The 21,769-nt window shown below is 36.1% G+C and overlaps 1 protein-coding gene across 1 annotated transcript in view; it reads right to left on the bottom strand.

The window, feature by feature from the left end:
- The window catches only part of IFIH1 (interferon induced with helicase C domain 1), a 56,318-nt gene that overhangs the window by 11,013 nt on the left and 23,536 nt on the right, over positions 1–21,769 (bottom strand). Inside the window, exons 4-9 of the mRNA XM_006073992.4 lie at positions 17,733–17,837; positions 12,345–12,562; positions 5,156–5,366; positions 3,887–4,104; positions 2,624–2,740; positions 504–627 (exon numbers count right to left, since the gene is read on the bottom strand). Of these exons, the coding sequence (XP_006074054.2) occupies positions 504–627; positions 2,624–2,740; positions 3,887–4,104; positions 5,156–5,366; positions 12,345–12,562; positions 17,733–17,837 (993 nt within the window). The remainder of the gene's footprint in view (positions 1–503; positions 628–2,623; positions 2,741–3,886; positions 4,105–5,155; positions 5,367–12,344; positions 12,563–17,732; positions 17,838–21,769) is intronic.

The following is a 21,769-nucleotide window of genomic DNA, read 5'->3' as shown; positions in this document are numbered from 1 at the left end:
ACACTCCCCCAAGTGTGCTGTGGACTTGAATATGTTAATATGTTTATGATACTGACTTGAAAATAGGCTTCACTTTGGTTTCAAAATGAGCAAATTAAGGCTCAAAATGTGCCATGAGCACAAAAAGGGGGCAAGTTTTCTGACTCCTAGACTGGCTACTTCTATTCTGCATCAGCAAAAAAAAAACCACTTGATTCATGCTGACTCTGAGGAATAGCATGAAAAACACATTAGTTAAGTTTGCATGTGGAAACAGAGATGCTAATATTTATCTTAATACTTTAAATATATAATAAGTGAAAGACTCTGGAGATTAAGAGAAAATGGATGAATTGGTGCCTCTTTCCTTAGATAAGGAGTCAGGACTTTTTATCCTTGTCCTACTTAGAACACAGAAATTCCATTTGCTAATATATTTGCTTTCAGTTTGCTTGGGAACATGTGACCTGGAATCTTGGTATAAACATTGGATAAAGCAAATGTTATGTTAAAACCCAAATTACCTTTTTTTTCCATTTGAATGAGCCATTGTTCATAGGGTTGAGTTCCAAAATCTGACATTGGATTAATTTGGCAAAATGTTTGAATCTTTGTCATTATTTCTAGCAGCTTATCTTTAAATGGATCCTAAAAATAAATGATACACTTATTCTTACATGTTTATATTATTGAATTAATAACATTATATTTATTAAAATAATTTATATGTTATAATAAATTTGATTCAGACTCATTGTCTAGACAAAGTAACAAGTTACTCTGATCACCTCTTTATACACTCATTTTTTTTTTTTCAGTTTCTATTTTACCTCCACCCTCAAGCCACACCACACCAACACCAGGTATCTGTGCTGGAATTTCCCATTTAAAAGTTAAAAAATAAAATTAATGAATGTTATACATCTTAAATGCTAATAACTATTTTAAAAATACATATTAATATCCTAATTATTTAAAAAGCCTGAACTTAGTTTAAAAAAAAACATTCCTTGGTGAAGAACTGGTTTCAATATTATTTGTACCAAAATAAAATTTTAAAAGGCAGAGTTTTGAGAAAAGCCAGATATAGAAGAATACATACTATGGGGATTTCATTTTTTATTTTTGGCCACACTGCTTAGCATGTGGGACCTCAGTTCCCTCACTAGGGATCAAACCCACGCTTCCTGCACTAGAAGGATGGAGTCTTAACCACTGGACTGCAAGGGAAGTCCCTTGATCTGGATTTTGGTTATACAAGTGTTTTCAGTTTATGAAGATTCAGAAATCTGCACATTTATGAACTTGAACCTTTCTGTATGTGTATTATATAAATACTTCAATTAAAAAGTATGTGAAGTGAAAGTCACTCAGTCATGTCTATCTCTTTTTGACCCCATGGACTATACAGTCCATGGAATTCTCCAGGCCAAAACACTGGGGTGGGTAGCCGATCCCTTCTCCAGGGAATTCTCCCAACCCAGAGAGTAAACCCAGGTCTCCAGCACTGCAGGTGGATTCTTTACCAGTTAAGCCACCAGGGAAACCCAGTAAAAAGTATACCCAAAGTTAATTAAGTTGGAGGAACCTGAAGGAGGGCATGGCAACCCATGCCAGTATTCTTGCCTGGAGAATTCCATGGACAGAGGAGCCTGGTAGGCTATAGTCCATGGGGTCGCAAAGAGTCGGACACAACTGAACGACTAAGCACAGCATAAGTTAATTAAGTTAAAAGATAAGGTAGCAAATTCTTTGAGGATGCTGAGGATTAGTTTTAATGATTATGATTAGAAACATGCATTTAAAATTATTGAATAAAACTGAATGGAAAAAGTGAAGAAAAATCAAGTTCAGTCAAATATGCTAGTTTAGCTGGAACAGACAGTTCTATTTTTCAAAATTTCCAGAAAAGAATGACCTATGGAGATCAGTTGCTAACATTAGTTTGGTGCCTATATCTCAAACACAATATTATCTATTATGCATATTTCATAACTCAACATCCTTATGAGGTAGATTTGCAAAGATTACACTTACTATCAAGGACACACAGCTAAAATTTATGGTGCTTTTTATAGTTTACAAAACAAAGTACTGACATAATGTTCTAGTCACAATGTTCAAACTGACTCAGGTTGATTTTTATAATAAGATATTCATAACAAAAACACTTTAATATTTAAAGTAAATGTTTCACTTCTTTACTGTAAGTATTTTCCTAAGAAACCAAATATGTCAATTAGGTGGGATACCTGTTATCATTGCCAACTGAAATCTGGTAGTCAAAAATGGCTCTGTTCAGTGTTGGGAAAATCAATTCAGAAAAGTAAAACGAATAAAAGAAACTATGGTAATCTCTCTAGTTTAGCTTTACAACCTTCCCCACGCTTACCCTTTCTCTCCCACCACAACTGATACTTAGTAAACAAAGTACTAAGCTACTCTTTATACAAACTAGAAAACTAAAAGATTAAGAATTCACAGCAGTGTTTTGCTGCCTAATATCAATAAAAAAGAATAAAACAAACTTTTCTGCAAAAATTTAAAATAATATTATTCAGAGTGTCAGTGTAAGATAATCTTTGCATCTTTCAGTTGAATATAGTATCGTCAATCAAATAAATATAAAAATTTAAGCACATACTTTTTTGGTATCATCTGCAATTACAAACTTTTTGCATGGCTCCTTTATTTGCTCTTTAAGTAGATTAATATTTTGTTTCACGGTTTTAATGGTAACTGCATCAAGATTGGCACATATCTGAAAAAGAGACACTTCAATATTCAAATACTATTCCTTTTCAATTGATTCAATGTAGAATTTTTTCTTGTGTGAGAAATATGTAGCATGATTTGCTAAATGCAGTATTTTAGTATTGCTTCACTGTGGGTCCAACCAGTAACATTCATCCTGATAGAGTAAAAACAGAACAATAAAGTTGGTAGAAAATTCCAGAAAAAGTATTTATTTTCATTTCTTAAATTCCATTTTTCCAGATGGAAAAAGTAACATGGAGAGAGTACAGAAAATTGCAGAGATGCGAAGAGAATGTTTATAAGCTAACCGTATTACACAAGGCATTTATGGGTCACCTTGACATCCATGGATCATATTACCACTTTAGTCTACACATAAAAGAGGACAGTACAAAGATAGGAGCAGACAAAGCCCATGTACCTGGATTTCGATTGGAGATAGTCCTTAATTCTAGTAATAAATAATATGTTGGAAAAATAATTGTGCTTTTATCTACTCTATATGCTTTTTACCAACTTCAACTTAAAAATAAGGGACTTAAAATGCAAATACAATGCCTTTGTGTCAACATCTTATGTGAATTACTCTGAATTCTTTCAGTGCTTGAGATCAACAATAGAACTATCTGTGTTGTTACCATTTTGGGGCAGCGGACAAGAAATATGTTTTTAATTAAGATTCTCATATCTCCATTTCCCATTTAATTTGAATTACCTGGAACCTGAGTATCACACAGAACAACAACAACAAAAAGGCACAGAACAAAACATGCAATTTTGAAATGCATAGAGTATGTATGAAAATTAGGAACTTTCACAGTTTATGCATACTTCTATGAATAGATCATTAAGTTTGACAATTAGGGATAGATATTTAAAGGCAGGTATTTAATTTGTCCCAATTTTTCACTAAGTTTGCTCTCCATAATTTTTTTGATATTGTTCTCTGTCACAGTAATTACTAAGGCACTTACTGCTTTGAACAAGACTGAGTCTATTCACTTCAAAGCGTATAGATTTCTTTTAACTCATGAGCATGGAATACCATCCTTCATGCATTCCACAGCACTTGGACTTAATCTTAACCGAGAAGCACTGGCATTTGCTCTAACTTTGGTTTTTTGACTCATGCATAAAGTTAATGACTTACTTTTAAAATGTGTTCTTCTGCTTTGGCTTGCTTTTTGGCTCCTCCAACACCTGGTGAGGCTGTTAGTCCCACTATCTGAGGTAAGGGAATCACTGGTTTGTTTTCTTTCTTAAGTTTATTGTTTTTCAACTTCTGTTTCAAATAACGCCTCATGATGTTGTTATAGACCGCTTCTTTGTTGGTGTGATGGCATTCATCAATAATGATGAGAGAAAAGTCTTAAAAGGAAATTAAAATGGTTTATTTGTCCATATTGGCAAAATATAGTGAAAAAGTACCTTTAAGTTAGTAAACTTAGCAGCCAAGTATCTCTCACTTTTAAAGGGAAATGTACGTATCCTAGCCACCTGTATATACAGATGTTTGTGCATATTAATCATGAAACTATCCCTGTTATTATCCCCATTTAATAGGTGAGTCTCAGAAAATTTATAGATCTAAAAAGTGTTATGGGATGGATCAAATCCTGACTTACTCCCCAAAACTCTTAGAATTACATTTTTGTTCTTTAATAAAATATTTAAAGTTGGTGAATTTTATCTTCATTCTATCAAATGAAAAACATTATTTAAAAAGGAATAATTTTACCTTATTTCAACACTGCATTTAATTATTATGATTTTATATAGTTCCTTCCCCACCTTGCTCCTACCTTTTCTTCCCATCCCCCACAAAATAGAAAGGACTGTATTTATTCTACAGAGAAGAGGGCATATCTAACAGGATCCACTAAAACTTAAAAAGAACTTGTTGGTACTTAGAAATACTGAGTAAATTGGAAGTCCAGTAACTGTTTGATTTAATAATGATATACTGATGCAGAATAAAGTGATCTAATTAAAAACTTATCCCACTTTTTGTTTGCTTCCCCAAGGAAGAATGTTTTTAATGAAAACTTAAGCAATGGAAGACAATCTAAATCAAAATTATGGAGTGGGAGAGTGGGGTTAGCAGATGTAAGCTTTTATATGTAGAATGGATAAACAACAAGGTTATAGAAGAGAGTTATATTCAATATCCTATGATAAACAATAATGGAGATGAATATTAAAAAATAATGTATATATGTATAAATGAATCATTTTGTGATACAGGAGAAATCAATACAACATTGTAAATCAACTACACTTCAATTAAAAATTGATAAAACATAAAAATAATAAACATTTAAATATTTAATCAACCTTTAAAAACTTATTTAACTAATATAGTCCCTGTTACTACTATCAATATTAGTACTATTTTACAAAAATAAACATTTCAACCAACCTGACAACTCTATACCATCATCTTCACCTTCTTCTGAGTTTAAAAGGGAGTTTTCAAGGATTTGAGCTGTACTGATAATAACATCATGAGACTTGACAACTTCTGGAAATGTTATTTTCAATTGGGTATCACCACTTAATCTAGTAACATGATACCATTTCTTCAAAAATGGTTTGAACTCTTTGCGGAAGAGCTGTTCAACTAATGGTACCTTTAAAAATGCCAAAGTTAAAAAGAAAGAGAAAACATTGTCAAACAAAAAGAGTATTAATCAAAGGCTTACTATGTGCCAAGCATTAACAGAAATGTTTGCATTATAAGTTAATTAGATGTAACAGCCTATCCATCATTTCATTCATCCACACGTCAATAAGCATTTACTCAATGTCTTTTCATTAGGTGTAGACATTGTGTCTGGAACACAAAGATGTTTAAGGTATAGCTGACAACTCTCAGGAACTCTTTCTAGCCGAGCACATGGATCAAGACTCAAGAAAAGAAAACAAATGATCACAACACAATGTGATAATTCTTCCATGGAAACAAAGAAAGTGACAGCAAAATGGTAGAAGCAACTTCCATTTTGGAAGGGTTTAGAAAAAATTTTTATCTTGTAAACCGTGGGTTAGTGAAGAGATAAACTGAAATTAAGCCTGAATAAGAAACAAAATTTGAATTTTTAAAACAAAGTCAAGCTATAAAGGGCTATGAACACCAAGAGTATTTTAAATTCAATATAACAGTTCACAGGACCCTTATGGGCTGTAGAGTTGTTGGGGGATCAAGCCAGAGGCAACCTGCCTAAGGAATTGGAGGATGCAGAAAACCAAAGGTAAAAGGTAAGATATTGTCTAGGAGAACAGGTGGAGTTGAAGGGATGGACTGCTAGACCAGCTTTGGTGGCTGAAAAAGAACAAAATAGCAAGTTCCTTAAAAAAATAAAAATTGAGTTACTAATGATTCAACAATCCTACTCCTGGGCATATGTCCAGAAAAGATGAAAACCCTAATTTGAAAAGATACATGAATCTCAGTGTTCATAGCAGCACAATTTACAATAGACAAGACACTGAAGCAACCTAAATGTCCATCTACATATGAATGCATAAAAAAGATGTTTTATATATATATATATGTATATACATATAATAGAATATTACTCAGCCACAAAAAGAATGCAATAATGCCACATGAGACAACATGGATGGACATAGAGTTTATCTTACTAAGTGAACTAAGTCAAAAAGAAAAAGAAAAATATCATATAACTTATACATGTAATCTCTCCTTGGAAGAAAAACTATGACAAAACTTGACAGCATATTAAAAAGCAGAAACATCACTTTCCTGAGAGAGGTCCATTTAGTCAAAGCTATGCTTTTTCCAGTAGTCATGTACAGTTGTGAGAGTAGGACCATAAATAAGGTTGAGCGCTGAAGAACTGATGCTTTCAAATTGTGATGCTGGAGAAGATTCTTGAGAGTCTGTTAGATTGCAAGGAGACCAAATCAGTCAATCCTAAAGGAAACCAACCCTGGATATTCATTGGAAGGACTGATGATGAAGCTGAAGTTCCAATACTTTGGCCATCTGATATAAAGACTCATTGAAAAAGACCTTGATGCTGGGAAAGACTGAGGGCAGGAGGAGAAGGGGGCAACAGAGGATGAGATGATTAGACAGCATCACTGACTCAATGGACATGAGTTTGAACAAACTCCAGAATATAGTGGAGGACAGAGGAGCATGGCATTGAGGTTGGACATGACTTAGTGACTGAACAACAATATATGTGTAAACTAAAAAAAATATAAATGAACTAAATGTAATGTAATGTAATCTAAAATACAAATGAACTTACAAAGTAGAAACAGACTCACAGACACAGAAAACAAACTTATGGGAGTTCCCAGGTGACCTAACGATTAGGATTCTGGCTTTTACTGCCCTGGCCCGGGTTCAATCCCTTGTCTGAGAAGTGAGACCTGCAAGTCTGGTACTGTTTTCCCCTGTACCTAGTGCTGAATTGGAGGAGTGATGTCAGTTCTTCAGTCCTGCATTCACAATGCCCAAGGAGGTCATTACTCTGCATTCTACCTTACTTTACATTTAGAAATGTCCAGCCTCGGTAACAGCTGAACCTGGTCAAAGTGTTAAGGTTTTGTTGCTCAGTAGAGAAAGCAATGGCAACCCACTCCAGTACTCATGCCTGGAATATCCCATGGACTGAGGTGCCTGGTAGGCTACAGTCCCTGGAGTCCCGAAGAGTCGGATGCGACTGGGCAACTTCACTTTCACTTTTCACTTTCATGCACTGGAGAAGGAAATTGCAACCCACTCCAGTATTCTGGCCTGGAGAATCCCAGGGATGGAGGAGCCTGGTGGGCTGCCATCTATGGGGTCGCACAGAGTCGGACACGACTGATGCGACTTAGCAGCAGCAGCAGCAGAGAACAAAGGAGTTGAGCCTTTGTATGTTGTAGTGACCCCTGAAGGTGACTGAGTTGACACCTCAAGGCTCTCACATCACCAGTCATTTAGAATAGCTCGATTACCAGGGAAAGGAATAACCGCGCCCCTGTTGTTGTTTAGTTGCTAAGTTGTATCCATCTCTTAGCAAACTCACGCACTGTGGCTCTCCAGGCCCCTCTGTCCATGGGGTTTCCCAGGCAAGAATACTGGAGTGAATTGCCATTTCCTTCTCCAAGAGATCTTTCTGAATCAGGCCATCTTGAAGGTTATATCCTAGGAGAAGCTGTATAGTGGAAGCTCAGGAATGTACAGTGTGGCAAATAAAGTTGGCAGAAAGAGTTTCAAGGGCAAACATCAATGAATGAACATTACACTTCTGCTCATGCAATTATCTGATAATGTGATCAGTGGTTATCTTATAGTGGTCTGTAAGGTATGTGCTATTCATTTTTTAAATTTTGACATGAACTCTGTTTATGTGAAAAATAAGGGCTGGCTGACCCTCTTAGCTGGAAAGAACCAAGGAAGAACACTTCTTTGTTTTATTATTTAGTAGAAATGATGAGGGCTTCTAAGAGTGAATGTAGCAGGGGAAAGGGGGCTAAATGGAGCCCATGAATTCCAAGGAAACAAAGTGAATAAATAACAAAGTTTGGTAAGTGAAAGAATATAACACAGGGTTGAAAGAGAAAATTTCACTTAGTTGTTTTTCTCCCTCCAAAGTGAGATCTCCTGTCTGTCTTTCACAAAATCAACTGAGAGATTGGGAGAACACAGACTCCCAAGCCCCACTCAAGAACTACTGAATCTAGACACTGACCATATTTAGGATACAGTCTTGAAGCCTGCACTTTATGAAGCTTCCAATATGACATTTACGTTTTTTCAAAAATTTTTTAAAAGAGAACCACAGCTCTTCTTTTTCTTCCATAAAGTCATTTCTGATTCAGTTTTATAGGACTATTCTTTTCATTCTACTTATACAAGACAGAGGAAATAATCTAAGAAGGAAGTCAGCAAAAGAGATTCTGAGGAAGTAAAAGAAGATTAAATGCAGTGGAGACTGCATGCTCCAGAGGAGAGAAAGTGAGCTCTGAAAACAAATACTCCAGTTACTCGCTTATTGTGTGACCTTGGACAAGTCACTTAATCATCTCTATCTCCAATTAACAAAGTCAGGAAAAACCAACCTGTGATGGAAGTGTTATGAAAAATAAATGAAATAGAGGCTGACATAGTGCCAGTACTCAGAAAACTTCCCTGGTATTTCACCATCTTTTTATTCTAGTAGTAGAGAATGGTAGAAGAGAGGACCAGTTCCCTTCAGAAGAAAAGGGTTCAAGTCTCAGCTCTGCTGCAGATGACTCCTGACAGGCCAATTAAAGCCCAAAGCCTCGGTTTCCTGATTGCTAAAATGGTGATATTTATGGTTACTAAAAAGAAGAGCTGTGTGATTTCAATGAGAGGATGTGAAGTGCAACACAATAGTCATTATTATATTAATACACAGCTCTTATTTCCTAGACCATAGATTCCTTGAGGGCAGGCTCTGCATTTGATTTGTCTTTAAATACTTTCATGCTGCTGAATCATTTAAGAATCTCCATACGATGGAATAGAGAAGGAAATGGCAACCCACTCCAGTATTCTTGCCGGGGAAATCCCATGGACAGAGAGCCTGGTAGGCTACAGTCCAAGGGGTTGCAAGAGTCAGGCATGACGTAGAGACTAAGCCACCACCACCATGGTCTGGAGTGGCATAGAAACCTGAGGTTCTGCTCATAAAGGATGGGCTGAGATATTCCAAAGAAGTAGGATATTTTGGTCTACAGAATAAAAAGACGTTGTCACAGGAGATGGCAGGTGTTGGAAATCCTGAGACTCACTTTGGGTGGCATTGACTTCCTCCTGAAGGACACAAAGAGAGCCAGATGCAAGCCTGACATGGCTAATTGGGAGGTGTGTGGTCCTCTTGGAGCCTTTTCCTGAGATGTGACAGAGTGCCTGCCAAGACTAATCAAACCCAAATGCTACCCACTTCTGCTGAATCATATGGGGCTGTATTATAGCATCTAGGAACCTGGGATTTCTCTCTCATGATGTTGAAGTCCTAGATAGGAAATAGAAAGTCTGGGAACACAGGTGGTGTTTTCATTTCTCCCTGCATCTGAAGGCGATAACTTTGGAAAGGATAGAGAAAGGGAGACAAAAGTAAATGGTATTAGGAAACAGGATTTCTCCTTTCTAGATCAAGAGTTATAATATTAATGCCTTGCCATTGGGCCAAATACAGAAAGCAGGTTATGTTGACTTACTGGGTCAGAGATTATCTGATTCAATTAAAAGAATTAAATTACTTTAGAATTCAAAGCAATGGGATAATAAATTAACGATTATTAGGGAAGATCTTGTGGAGAGATGTCCAGTAATTCCTAGGGAAAAACAAGAGGGAAGCAGATCAGAAATTGGACCCATGGCCTTACATGTCTACAGAGCAATGGATATGAATAATTAATGAGGATAATTTCACATTTAAACATGGATGCACATGTGAATTCATAAGTATCACCTTGATCCAACGGGATGAAAGATTCACAGCCAGAATACAGCATTGAGAGGATGAGGAGTTATACAAAAAGGAAGGTGCATGAGATACACACAAAAATATGAGACTTGAAAAGATCAATCAAGATTAATAATATGAAAAACATAAATGTAAACCTAAGTATTTGCACGTAGGCTCAAAATTAACCTCCAAAAATAACTTGAGAGGTTTAGTTTAACAGATCTTCAAATGAAAATAAGCTGAGACGTCTCAGGTTATGGAAAACTTCAGATGAGTCTGTGGGTGCCAGCGTTGGTGACAAAAGGCAAACCCGGGCATGGATCACACGTTACATCTCATCTTTCCTGTATTCTGTACTGACTGTATCTACAGTATTTTGTCCAACCCTAAACACTGTGTTTTAACAGGGTCTTATTAAGAACATATAAGAGAACTGGAAGGATTTATCACAGGAAACTAAAAGAAAAATCCCTCTGGAGTCATATGATGCTTGATGTCTTTTCTTTGTGAAGGGCTATCATAAGGCAGAAAAATTAGGATCTAGCTCACTCTGTATATTACAGAGGAAAGAATGCTAAGCAATGAGTGTGGATTACAAAGAAACAGATTTTGATGAATACAGGTATGTCTTTCTAACAGTGTCAGTTGCTCAAAGAATGGATTGAGCTTTTTTGTTAGAAGCAGGACCTTCTTGATATTAGAAGTTACTCAGCAGAGGTGAGAGAACCACTTGGCAATAAATGAAAACCAGATCTTACAGGCTTCTTTCAACTCTAGTAGTCTGTGATGCTGGATAAAGGAAGTAAAGGAAGCTGATGAATCAAAAGTAACTTCTAGGTTTTGAGGTTACATGCTTTGGAGGAGGTAATATAATCAACAGAGAGACAGACAAGGGAAAGAGAGATCTTTGGGAGAATAAATGAAGGGAATGAGCTTGAGGAAATGGAAGAATGTTCAGATGGTATCAAGAGCATCAGTTTAAGTCATTTCAAATCCAATTAATTTTGTTCTTTTCTCTGGACCTGGCACTTAAGACCTTATTCATTGGTTAAGGAATTGCAATTTATTAGTTGTTAAGGTGAGGAGGAAGGAAGGGAAGAAGGAACTAATATTCACTGAGTCACTCTTAGACTTTAAATAGATTATCTCAGTTAAACTTCCAACCTTGTATAGGATAGTATTATTTTACTCACTTTACAGATGAGGAAATTAAAGTGAGAGAAGTTCACGACTGAAGCGACTTAGCACACACACACTCATGCATGGTGGCTAAAGAGACTCTAGAACACAGTGTTTAAGCCTAGAGTCCAGTCATATTTTGAGGTCATTTATGTCCATATGCAATGATAAGTTAGTACTAGTTCACCACAAAGAAAATCTGGGTAAACACATTCTTTATACATCAGTATAAATTAGAGACATTATTAAAAACAGAGACATTACTCTGCCTACAAAGGTCTGTATAGTCAAAGCTACGGTTTTTCCAGTAGTCATGTACAGATGTGAGAGCTGGACAATAAAAACGGCTGAATGCCAAGGAACTGATACATTTGAATTGTGGTGTTAGAGAAGACTCTTGAGAGTCCCTTGGACAGCAAGGAGATCAAACCAGTCAATCCTAAAGGAAATCAACACCGAATATTCATTGGAAGGACTACTGTTGAAGCTGAAGCTCCAATACTTTGGCCACTTGATGCAAAGAGCTGCCTCATTGGAAAAGATCTTGATGCTGGGAAAGATAGAAAGCAGGAGGAGGAGGGGATGATAGAGGACGAGATGGCATCATCGACTCAATGGACATGAGTTTGAGCCAGCTCCAGAAGTTGGTGATGAACAGGGAAGCCTGGTGTCCTGCAGTCCATGGGGTCGCAAAGAATCAGACATGACTGAGCAACTGAACAACAATACATTGGTTACAGCTTTTTGATTTAATGTTCTGGTTTCATAGGAAAAAAAAAAATCTACTTTAATGGCTAATAATTTAGATATTAGAGAGAACTGAAAAAGCAAAGATTTAAAATAAATTACTCATTTTGACATTTTTCCTAATTAAATCTGTGTGATCCATTGTTACGAACATCACTATACAAATGCTTCAGAAAAAAATAATATGAAAATAGAGCATGTTCTATTTATGTGCTGTATGAATACCTTATTGACGAGAACCATAACTTTTCCAGGTTCAGATGCTTTTTTCTTGTCCAAGTGATCCTTGGCAATGTAAACGGCCACTCTGGTTTTCCCACTCCCTGTAGGGAGGCATATAATGATGTTCTTCCCCTCCAGGGCAGGCTGGGCCACTTCCAGCTGGTAAGGCCTGAGATTCAGCTCTGGCTCGGGGGATGCTCTTTGAGCCACATTCTCATCATCTGAAGGAGGTTACAAGGAAGAAAATTAAGGAAACAGACAACAAAATAACTAAGGCTGGAAAAGACTCTGATGCTGGGAGGGATTGGGGGCAGGAGGAAAAGGGGACGACAGAGGATTACATGGCTGGAAGGCATCTCCGACTCGATGGATTTGAGTTTGAGTGAACTCCGGGAGTTGGTGATGGACAGGGAGGCCTGGTGTGCTGCGATTCATGGGGTCACAAAGAGTCAGACATGACTGAGCGACTGAACTGAACTGAACTGAACTGAGGAAGCCTGAAATGGAACATGGGCCCCTTGCAGCTTAAATCTCCTTTCATATGGGGTCCAAACCAATCCATTTTATGTACCAAATGGGTGTCAGCTCACTGTGTTTGCAGGACACAGCCCAAGCACTCTGGAAGTGGCCTAGGGCATGGGAATGGAGAGGGAAGGGATTAATAGGATGGAGGATTAGGAGGTGGCAACACAGAGAAGTCTTTTCAGAGAGTGGGCAAAGCCAAGTGGAAATGACTGTGGTGCAGGCTTGGCAGTTGATGATTCTTAATGCCTCAGACTTGCCATTTCTTTGTGGAACCATTCTACCCCACCCAGTTCTCTTTCACCAACAAATCAAGAGGGACAGGGAAAGTAGGACTCCTTTTTCTATATTCCCCCTCACTTTTTATTGCGAAGAAATATTAAAGTTGATGCTGCTTTCCTTCATGTGAAAAACTTTACCTGACAAACCAAACACCAAAAAGCATATCTATCTGTCTATCTTCTGTCTGTAGATCATCTGTCTCAAATACCTAAAAATGGTTCCCCCAATCCAATTGTTGCCATTTAAGCAACCAGATTAAACAGAAGCTGTATTTAGGGAAAAGGTGCTAGCCTTTTTCATGCTAGCCTTCAATCTCTAAGTGTGCAGTGAAAGATGAAAGACAATTTTGTTGGTTCATAACTGGATTGTGACTAATTTTGCTATTTAGCTTTGAATGTGATTTTTATCACTTTCTTATAGGCATGTCTCCACATATTCATGTTTTCCTGAAACTCAAAGCACAATACATTAAAAATATTTTCAGCTAGAGTAGATCTCTACATTTAAAATACTGATAAAATACATGCTAACATACATTAATTTTATAAACATTAGAATAAAATCATTATAATATGTCTTGGTTTAAATATACATTTTTTAGAAGTGACCGAGTTTATCTATATTCAGTTCAGTTCAGTCGCTCAGTCGTGTCCGACTCTTTAGTCAGGGGGAAAGATCTAAAAATGTATAACTTATCATGTGGAATGCAGTAAAATAAATATTGTATCAATTTAAAAGCCCATCTTTTGCTTTATGTAATCACAAGAAAAAAAAATGAAATGACAGCACTTATCAGTATTTCATTACACATGAAGTAAGCATTCTGTCTCTTATCAATGAATGCAATAAAATTAAACTAACAGAATCCCATTAACTTCAAAAAAAGTTGCTGATTGTTCCATTTCAGCAACTGGATGATACTGTTTAACCGGGTTTTAACTTGCTGTGATAGCACTATCTGAACAGGTAGGAAAATTCACACCAAATACCACTTAGTCCGAGTCATCTACTAACCTGGCAGGAAATTTGCCTTCTGTATGGATGAGTAAACATATATGCAATACATTTACGTTATCATTGGCTCATCTGCTGATTCATTTATTAGGATTGTCAGGAAGAACTCATTCAAGATCACCAGCTTTTAAAAACACACATTGACAAGTTTTCTTTCCATTGTCTTTGAACTCTGTAGCAATTATAATAACCCATCCTCTATTATATTTACATAAGATTCAAGTTGACTTCAGAATATCATTGTGCTGTGCTCAGTTGTGTCTCACTCTGCAACCCCATGGACTATAGACTGCCAGGCTCCTCTGTCCATGGAATTTTCTAGGCAGAAATACTGTAGTGGGTTGTCACTTCCTACTCCAGATGATCTTCCTGACCAAGGGATTTAAACCATGTCTCTTGTGTCTTCTGCGCTGGCAGAGGGGGTTCTTTACCACTAGCTCCACCTGGGAAGCCCAGATAGCTCAATATCATCCATATTTTTTTGAGTCAATTCTAGGAAACTTGATTGGTAGCCTCAAGTTTAAAAGAGAGGCACAGAGTGAATATGGAAAAAATCAGAGTTGGATTCATTGTGAGGATAGCATCCAAAGAAAAAGAGCTGGGTGAGTGCTAAATATTCAGCCTGATTCTTGCCTTATCACATCCTCTGACACAGGAATGAAAGAATATATCCACATACGCAATGAAAAGAGAATTTTCTCTTCTCTGTCACCAGAAGGAGAGAATTGGGCTGGTGTCAGGGAGCCAGGAGCCAATTTCCTTTATAAAAAAAAAAATGTTTGGGTTTTGTTTGTTTGTTGTTTGCTTCTTTTTGGCTCTCTTTGAAAAAGCAAAATTAATTAAATGCAATAATAAAAATGGTATTTAAAATATGCACAGGCTTTGAATAATATTGTGCCCATCCTCTACAACAAGTATTTATCAAAGACCTTAAAATTATACTATACCATACAAATGGTCAAAAAATGAAATCAAATAAGGCTTAAATAATAACATTCTATTGAAACTGCACCATGTGGCAAATTTCATTCTCACATTGATTTTTGACAGCTGAGTTATTCTTGGAGAGAAAAGGTCTGTCACTGCATGTGTTTGAAAATGACAAAGTATTCCTTTACCTATAGTACGTAACCTCAGAAAAATATACCATTCCAGCTGGACAAATATTAATAGATATTACCTCAAAATAGGAAGGAAACACTTTCTACATATCAGGCCAATGTACATTGCCAAAAACATTGCCACTTTGCAAGAAGCAGTATATCCCTCTGAGACTGAGGAACAGAAAAACAAAAAAGCCTCTCACGGTATAATTAAAATATTTAAACGTCAAAAGTACCACTAATTATGCTTTACTATGGCATAATAATACTATGAAGGAATATAATGTCACATCCATGATTCTTATGCCTCATAATGTAACCTCTAAACGTGGACAAAGGGCGTGTGGAATAGGGTCCCTTTGATGTCAACTTCAGAAATTAAACATAATCCCAAACACTGCAATGCTTTCAGTGAGTCAGTGCATGTTTAACAATTTGCAGTTTACATAAATCTATATTAAACTGATTTGTATGTCAACTTATAGCACGCACATGAAAGAAAGGAATTTCATAACTTTATGATTTCAGAATTTTGCTATCCACTATGCAATCTTATACCCTCTAGTCTTTATTCCTAAGCACTAACCATCCAGAACTTCACTGAGTTGCCCTTTAAAAATGTGTGTCTTCAAATGTATTTGCCTTTGGAAATGTATTTGCTTTTTAAAAGTAGGTTGCATTCAGATTTATCACGCCTTTCATGCCATATTGAAGACTGAAAATCAGTAAATAGTTGCATTTGCTAACAGTGCTAAACAGACAAAATGCCCTGCACACAGAGGATATCTATTAGATAGTAATTAAATGAATGAATATTGTTGAAAAGCCCTTACTCAGGCAAACAAAAATTAGGAGAAGGTCCAGAAGCTTAAAGCAATCATAAAGATGTTAAATATTAGCTAGAGTGTATTTTGAGTTCTAGTATCAATACCATTTAATAAAAATGTTAATTATTAAATTTAACAGTTGTATAACAAGCACAGAAAAAACAAATAAAAGCCACAGAAATATGCACATGCCAAGAACTTAATATTAACACTGACTAAATTGAACAGAAAATTAATTAACCCTTTTTAATTAACATTAAAGTTATGACTGACATTTGGTGAATTGAGTTTCCTCAAATCAACTTGTTCTAAGTTATTTGGGGGTTATTAAGAGACAAGAGCATTTAAATAAAAGAGGTGGTAGTTTCCCTTGGGAAAGCTTTAGGGCAGATGGCCATCTTTATGTAAACTGTTTTGCCCTTTTAGGCCTATTGTAGATGTAAATTTCTATAATCCTTCAGACAATGCAGGGTAATCTGAAGTACACAATATTTCCTAAGTGTTTTCTGTAACTCAGTCACAGAACAAATGAAGAATAGTTTCTTAATTTGCCATTTTGCTGCTGCTTCTTTGCTGACCATATTGCAAAACACTGATTTTTGTTTGCACTAATTTGTTCATTTTACTTATAAAATATTTCAAACACACAAATATTAGAAAGACATGCAAGGGCCCATCACCCATTCTTAATGTGAACATTTCACCTCAGTAGTAATAATGGAAATGCACATTCAAAGGACAGAAAGAAGAGATAAGAAATGGATCAGACTGACCAAAGTCAGGGAGTCTGACAACAGGAAGTCTTGCTAAAGTGTGGAGATTGGGAAGAGGCCCTCCTATTTACTGTATGTGTGTGTGCTCAGTTGCTAAATTGTGTCCGACTCTTTGTGACTCTATGGACTGTAAGCCTTACGGGCTCCTCTGTCCATGGGATTTTCCAGGCAAGGATACAGGAATAGGTTTCCATTTCCTTCTCCAGGAGATATTCCTGACCCAGGGATTGAACCTACATCTCTTGCTTGGCAGGCGGACTCTTTACCTCTGCACTACCTGGGAAGCGGGTGGGATATTAAACTGATACAAAGAACAATTTGGGAAATATCTAGTAAATTTCTCATTTAGTGATGAAAATATTTTGCAAACTCAACTAAAGGGATGTTTATAAATATTTAAATTCTTTTAACTATATGTGTATATTATAAAGCTTAAGAGGGACTCATTAAATGCCATTAACTATAGTCATACTCACCTCATATATATTACTTTTATTTATAATGTATTTTAATTTTTTAAAATGTAGGGGTTGGAAATAAATGTATAAAATTGAGTATATAATTTAAAAGCAGTCAAATTAATTGAAACAGATCACATAAATAAAACAGATTACATGGTTCTATGGAATGTGGCATATGCCAGACCAAAAAGCTATGTACTGGATCAAAATTAGAGACCTTGAGTCTAAGACTTGTAAGTTGTACTTTTCAAGAAAGTGAATGGCAAAGTTCCAAAACTATTTCAACTGTAGAAAAGAATTGCTTTAATTGCATAAATACATTAGGGAGGGTATGAACAGCCCCCATGCGTTCCACTATATGGTGTCTTATTTCACACTTTTTAAGGTTTACACAACAGTTAGGCAGTACCTGAATCACTTCCCATGGTGCCTGAATCACTGCCCATGTTGCTGTTATGTCCAAGACTTTCATCTAAGCAGCTGACACTTCCTTCTGCCAAACTTGTGTCTGATTCTGCAAAGGAAAACATTTTAAAATATTTTAAAAATATTTCTGAGAATAAACGTATTTTAACTGCACACCTCTACAGCACACAGTACATACAGTTCAATGCAAGTGGAGAAGGTGCATCCAGACAATCACGAATAAAAGGTAAGAGTTTCTGGCAAGCGATGTTTAAAAACTCCACTATGAATGAGCAGCTGTCGGGGACTGAATCAAATACATGTATTTACCTACTTAAAGTACCGTACATCCAATATGAGGGCTCATGCAAATTTTTAAGGAGTTACAACTTTTGTTGTCCCCCTTTGTGTGAATTTTGTCCAGAAAAATATCTGAGCCTGATATTATCACTTAAACATAAGTACTATGTAGAAACCATTGAGTCATCTGCATGTAAAATGGTAGAGAATTAATGTTATAGAACAATTAATGAATTAGTGAAGAACATGGTTCTACTGATAAGTTATGAAAACAGCAACTCAGTGATACACATAACTAAAATCTCACAAAGAATTTATTCAGACTATCAGGCAAGCCTGACATTGCAGGGGCACTAGAAGCTTACATGAGGTTGGAAATTATTTTTTTCTTTCTTATAATTAAACTAAGCTTCCATCAAGAATGACAGTTAATAGAAGTGGCAAGGGCACATTTCATTTATTAATCCTGATTTTTTTCTTTTGTTCTTTTCAATACTCAGCATCAATTCCTTTTGAAAAACCTTCCTTCCCACAACGGAAGGCTTCCCTTCTTACAGTTCATTTCCAAGGATTTATGCAATCCCATCCGCAAGGATCAGAACTATTGCTAAACTGGTAAAAATAAATGAAAGATGGTTACAGATGTTGGTTTTGGAATTAAAAGACTTGTGAAATTTGCTGTTGGCAATGCTATGAGCCTAACTTCCTTCCCCTTGTTTAAAATTGGGCTAGTAGAGGTACAAGATATTATATATAAAATAAGCTACAAGAATATATTGTAGAACACAAGAAATATAGTCAATATTTTATAATAGCTATAAATGGACTAAAACCTTTAAAAATTGTGCACACCTGTAACCTATATAAGGTTGGTGGCCATAGTGGTAAAGAAACTGCATACCAATGCAGGAGATGCAGGTTCTATCCTTGGGTCAGGAAGATCCCCTGGAGGAGGGCATGACAACCCACTCCAGTTTTCTTGCCTGGAGAATCCCCATGAGCAGAGGAGCCTGGTGGGCTACAGACCAAGGGTTGCAAAGAGGCGGACACGACTGAAGCGACTTAGCACACGTGCACACATGTAACCTACATAAATATTGCACATCAACTATACTTCAATAAAATAAAAAATAAAATGGAGCCAGCACAATTTACTTCACAGTATTTGACAACCATGTAGTAATGTTACGTACAACAAGTTCTTTGCATATACTTGTTGGTGATTGAAAAATGAAATCAAATTCAAGTAGTTGGTGGACTACTAAGGCAAGAGTGTCATTTAAAAATATTTGGGGAATTCCCTGGTGGTCCAGTGGGTAGGACTCAGCACTTTCACTGCCAGGGCCTGGGATTCAATCCCTAGTCAGGGAACTATCAAGCCAGGCAGTGTGGCCTAAAATGAATAAATAAGTAATAAAAAATAAACCATCTTTAAAATTAATATTTCATAATATGTATACTTGTGAGATTATTATTTTATGCTAGAGTTCTCACAGGCACTAAATAAATTATATTAAAATAAGATTATGCTAAGTAAGGGCTTCCCAGGTGGTGCTTGTGGTAAAGAACCTGCCTGCAAATGCAGGAGACACAAGAGATACGGGTTTGATCCCCTCATGCAGGTCAGGAAGATCCCCTGGTGGAAGGCATGGCAACCCACTCCAGTATTCTTGCCCGGAGAATCCAATGGACAGAGGAGCCTGGTGGGCTACAGTTCATAGCATCGCAAAGAGTCAGACAAGACTGAACATGAACGCACCATGAAGCTAAGTAAAACCAGTCTGAATGTCAACATACTTAAACTGGAATTAGAAACGGGTGATAAAGAGACACAGTATGTTATCAATAAAACATGTCTAAACATGGACAATATATAACTCCTTAAAACTACAGTATCTGCTTTTTCTTCAACTGGTTATTTTTTTAAGTCTGGTGTGTTGAAGTATCATTTCCATACTGTAAAAATCACTCTTTTCAGGTGGATAAGTTGGATGAGTTTAACCTCAAAATTTGTCCTCAAACCCCTTCATTGTCACTTCCCTCCTGCTGTCCCCTAGCAATCACTGATTCAGTTTCTGTCTCTAGAGTTTTGTCTTTTTCAGAATGTCATATTGACGAATTGAGGTAATATGTAGCCTTTATGCTTGGCTTCATTAATTTAGAATAAGACCTTCAAGATGCATTCACGTTGTTATTTATATCAGTAATTTGTTCCTTTTTATTGCCGACTACTATTCCATTGAACATCTGTGAAATGTGGCTGTGGCATCTCCCTTCCAACTTGGATAAGCCTACTTAGCTGGGGAAACGTAATGGAATTACAGCCAATATAAATTAAATACATGAGATAGCTTTCTTAAAAGTTAAAAGAAAGCAGATAAGAAATTTATAAAAAAAAATTCTCAATGGACTTGCATACTGTTTAAGTATATTAGCACAACACAAATATACTCATGTGAAAATACTGTGCTTATCAGTTGTCATAGATTAGCTCTGAAACTCAGATTTGAGGAATCCCTTATGATCACACGGGAAAACCTGTATATCTCACTGAGAGATTTTAAATATGGCACTTTGCAATTCCCAGAGGTATGCCTTGTTAGGAGCTCAGAGGCGAGTGTGGGATAGAACTGTCAAGTAGAAGAGCGTTTTGGGCAGATGTACTGATGAAAGAGAATATGAGTTGTAAGGAAAAGGCAAGGTGTAAAATGAGGTGGGGAAAATGTCATTGCAAGGATAATTCTAGATCTAGAAAGATAAATCAAGATTTTTAAGGCAAAAAAAGTGAATTTTGACATGCATTTTACTTGTTTTAAATGTGGTATAGAGAACTGAAGACAATGCCAAAAACACTGAAAAATACTAACAAATAACTGAACTGACTGATTATCTAAAATGAAACACTGTATCTTTAAGTTTTTCACTGAATATAACCCAGATGAAAATTATACTTGATTTTCATTTCATTTTCTAATCACTAGCAGTTAAACCATTATCTTAAACATACTCCATATATATGTATAGTCAGGATTTTCCCCAAGCTTTCTTCTAGCATATATAAGGTTTGAGAGAGCTGCTTAATGCAGCGTGCATGAATAATATATGACTATTAAAGAAAAATACTACCAAAATAGGATATTATTAATTAAGTTTATTATCTGGATTATTTTGGTTTCGTAAACAAATCCACAATGTGTCAGAGGACACTGAGCTCAGTGCTTACACAGATGTAAATGATATTTTAAGCTCTCAGCATCCTTTGTGGTAGATACCTATTAACACCTCAGTTTCATAGGTGAGAAACCAAGTCTCAGAGAGGGTAAATGATATATCCATATCACACAGCTAGAATGGAACAGAGCTGGGAATCCCATTTTCTGAATCCAAGTCTAATATTTCAGCGTTTTTTTGCCCAATGCTAAGCATGCCGATGATCTGTTAAAAGCTTTGTAAACAAGTGAACAATACTATATCCACAGAGTTAACTGGAATGATTTTTTTTTTAAGCATATAAACATTTGCATTATAATGTCAGTTTTTCTAACAATCTTGAAGTAGCTTATCTTGCCAGGGAAAAAAGTTAGAGATTATTTTATTTTGCTAACTAACATTTCTGATTTCATCCACAAATTTTCATTTACTTTACTTTTAAACATCCACACTTTTTTCTTAAATTTTATATAGGAGTACAGTTGATTAAACATCTATACTAAGTTCTAAATATTCTCTGCACACAAATAA

The sequence above is a fragment of the Bubalus bubalis genome, chromosome 2 (assembly GCF_019923935.1).
Source record: "Bubalus bubalis isolate 160015118507 breed Murrah chromosome 2, NDDB_SH_1, whole genome shotgun sequence".
Taxonomy (NCBI): domain Eukaryota; kingdom Metazoa; phylum Chordata; class Mammalia; order Artiodactyla; family Bovidae; genus Bubalus; species Bubalus bubalis.
This window is presented reverse-complemented; position numbering and strand designations above follow the sequence as displayed.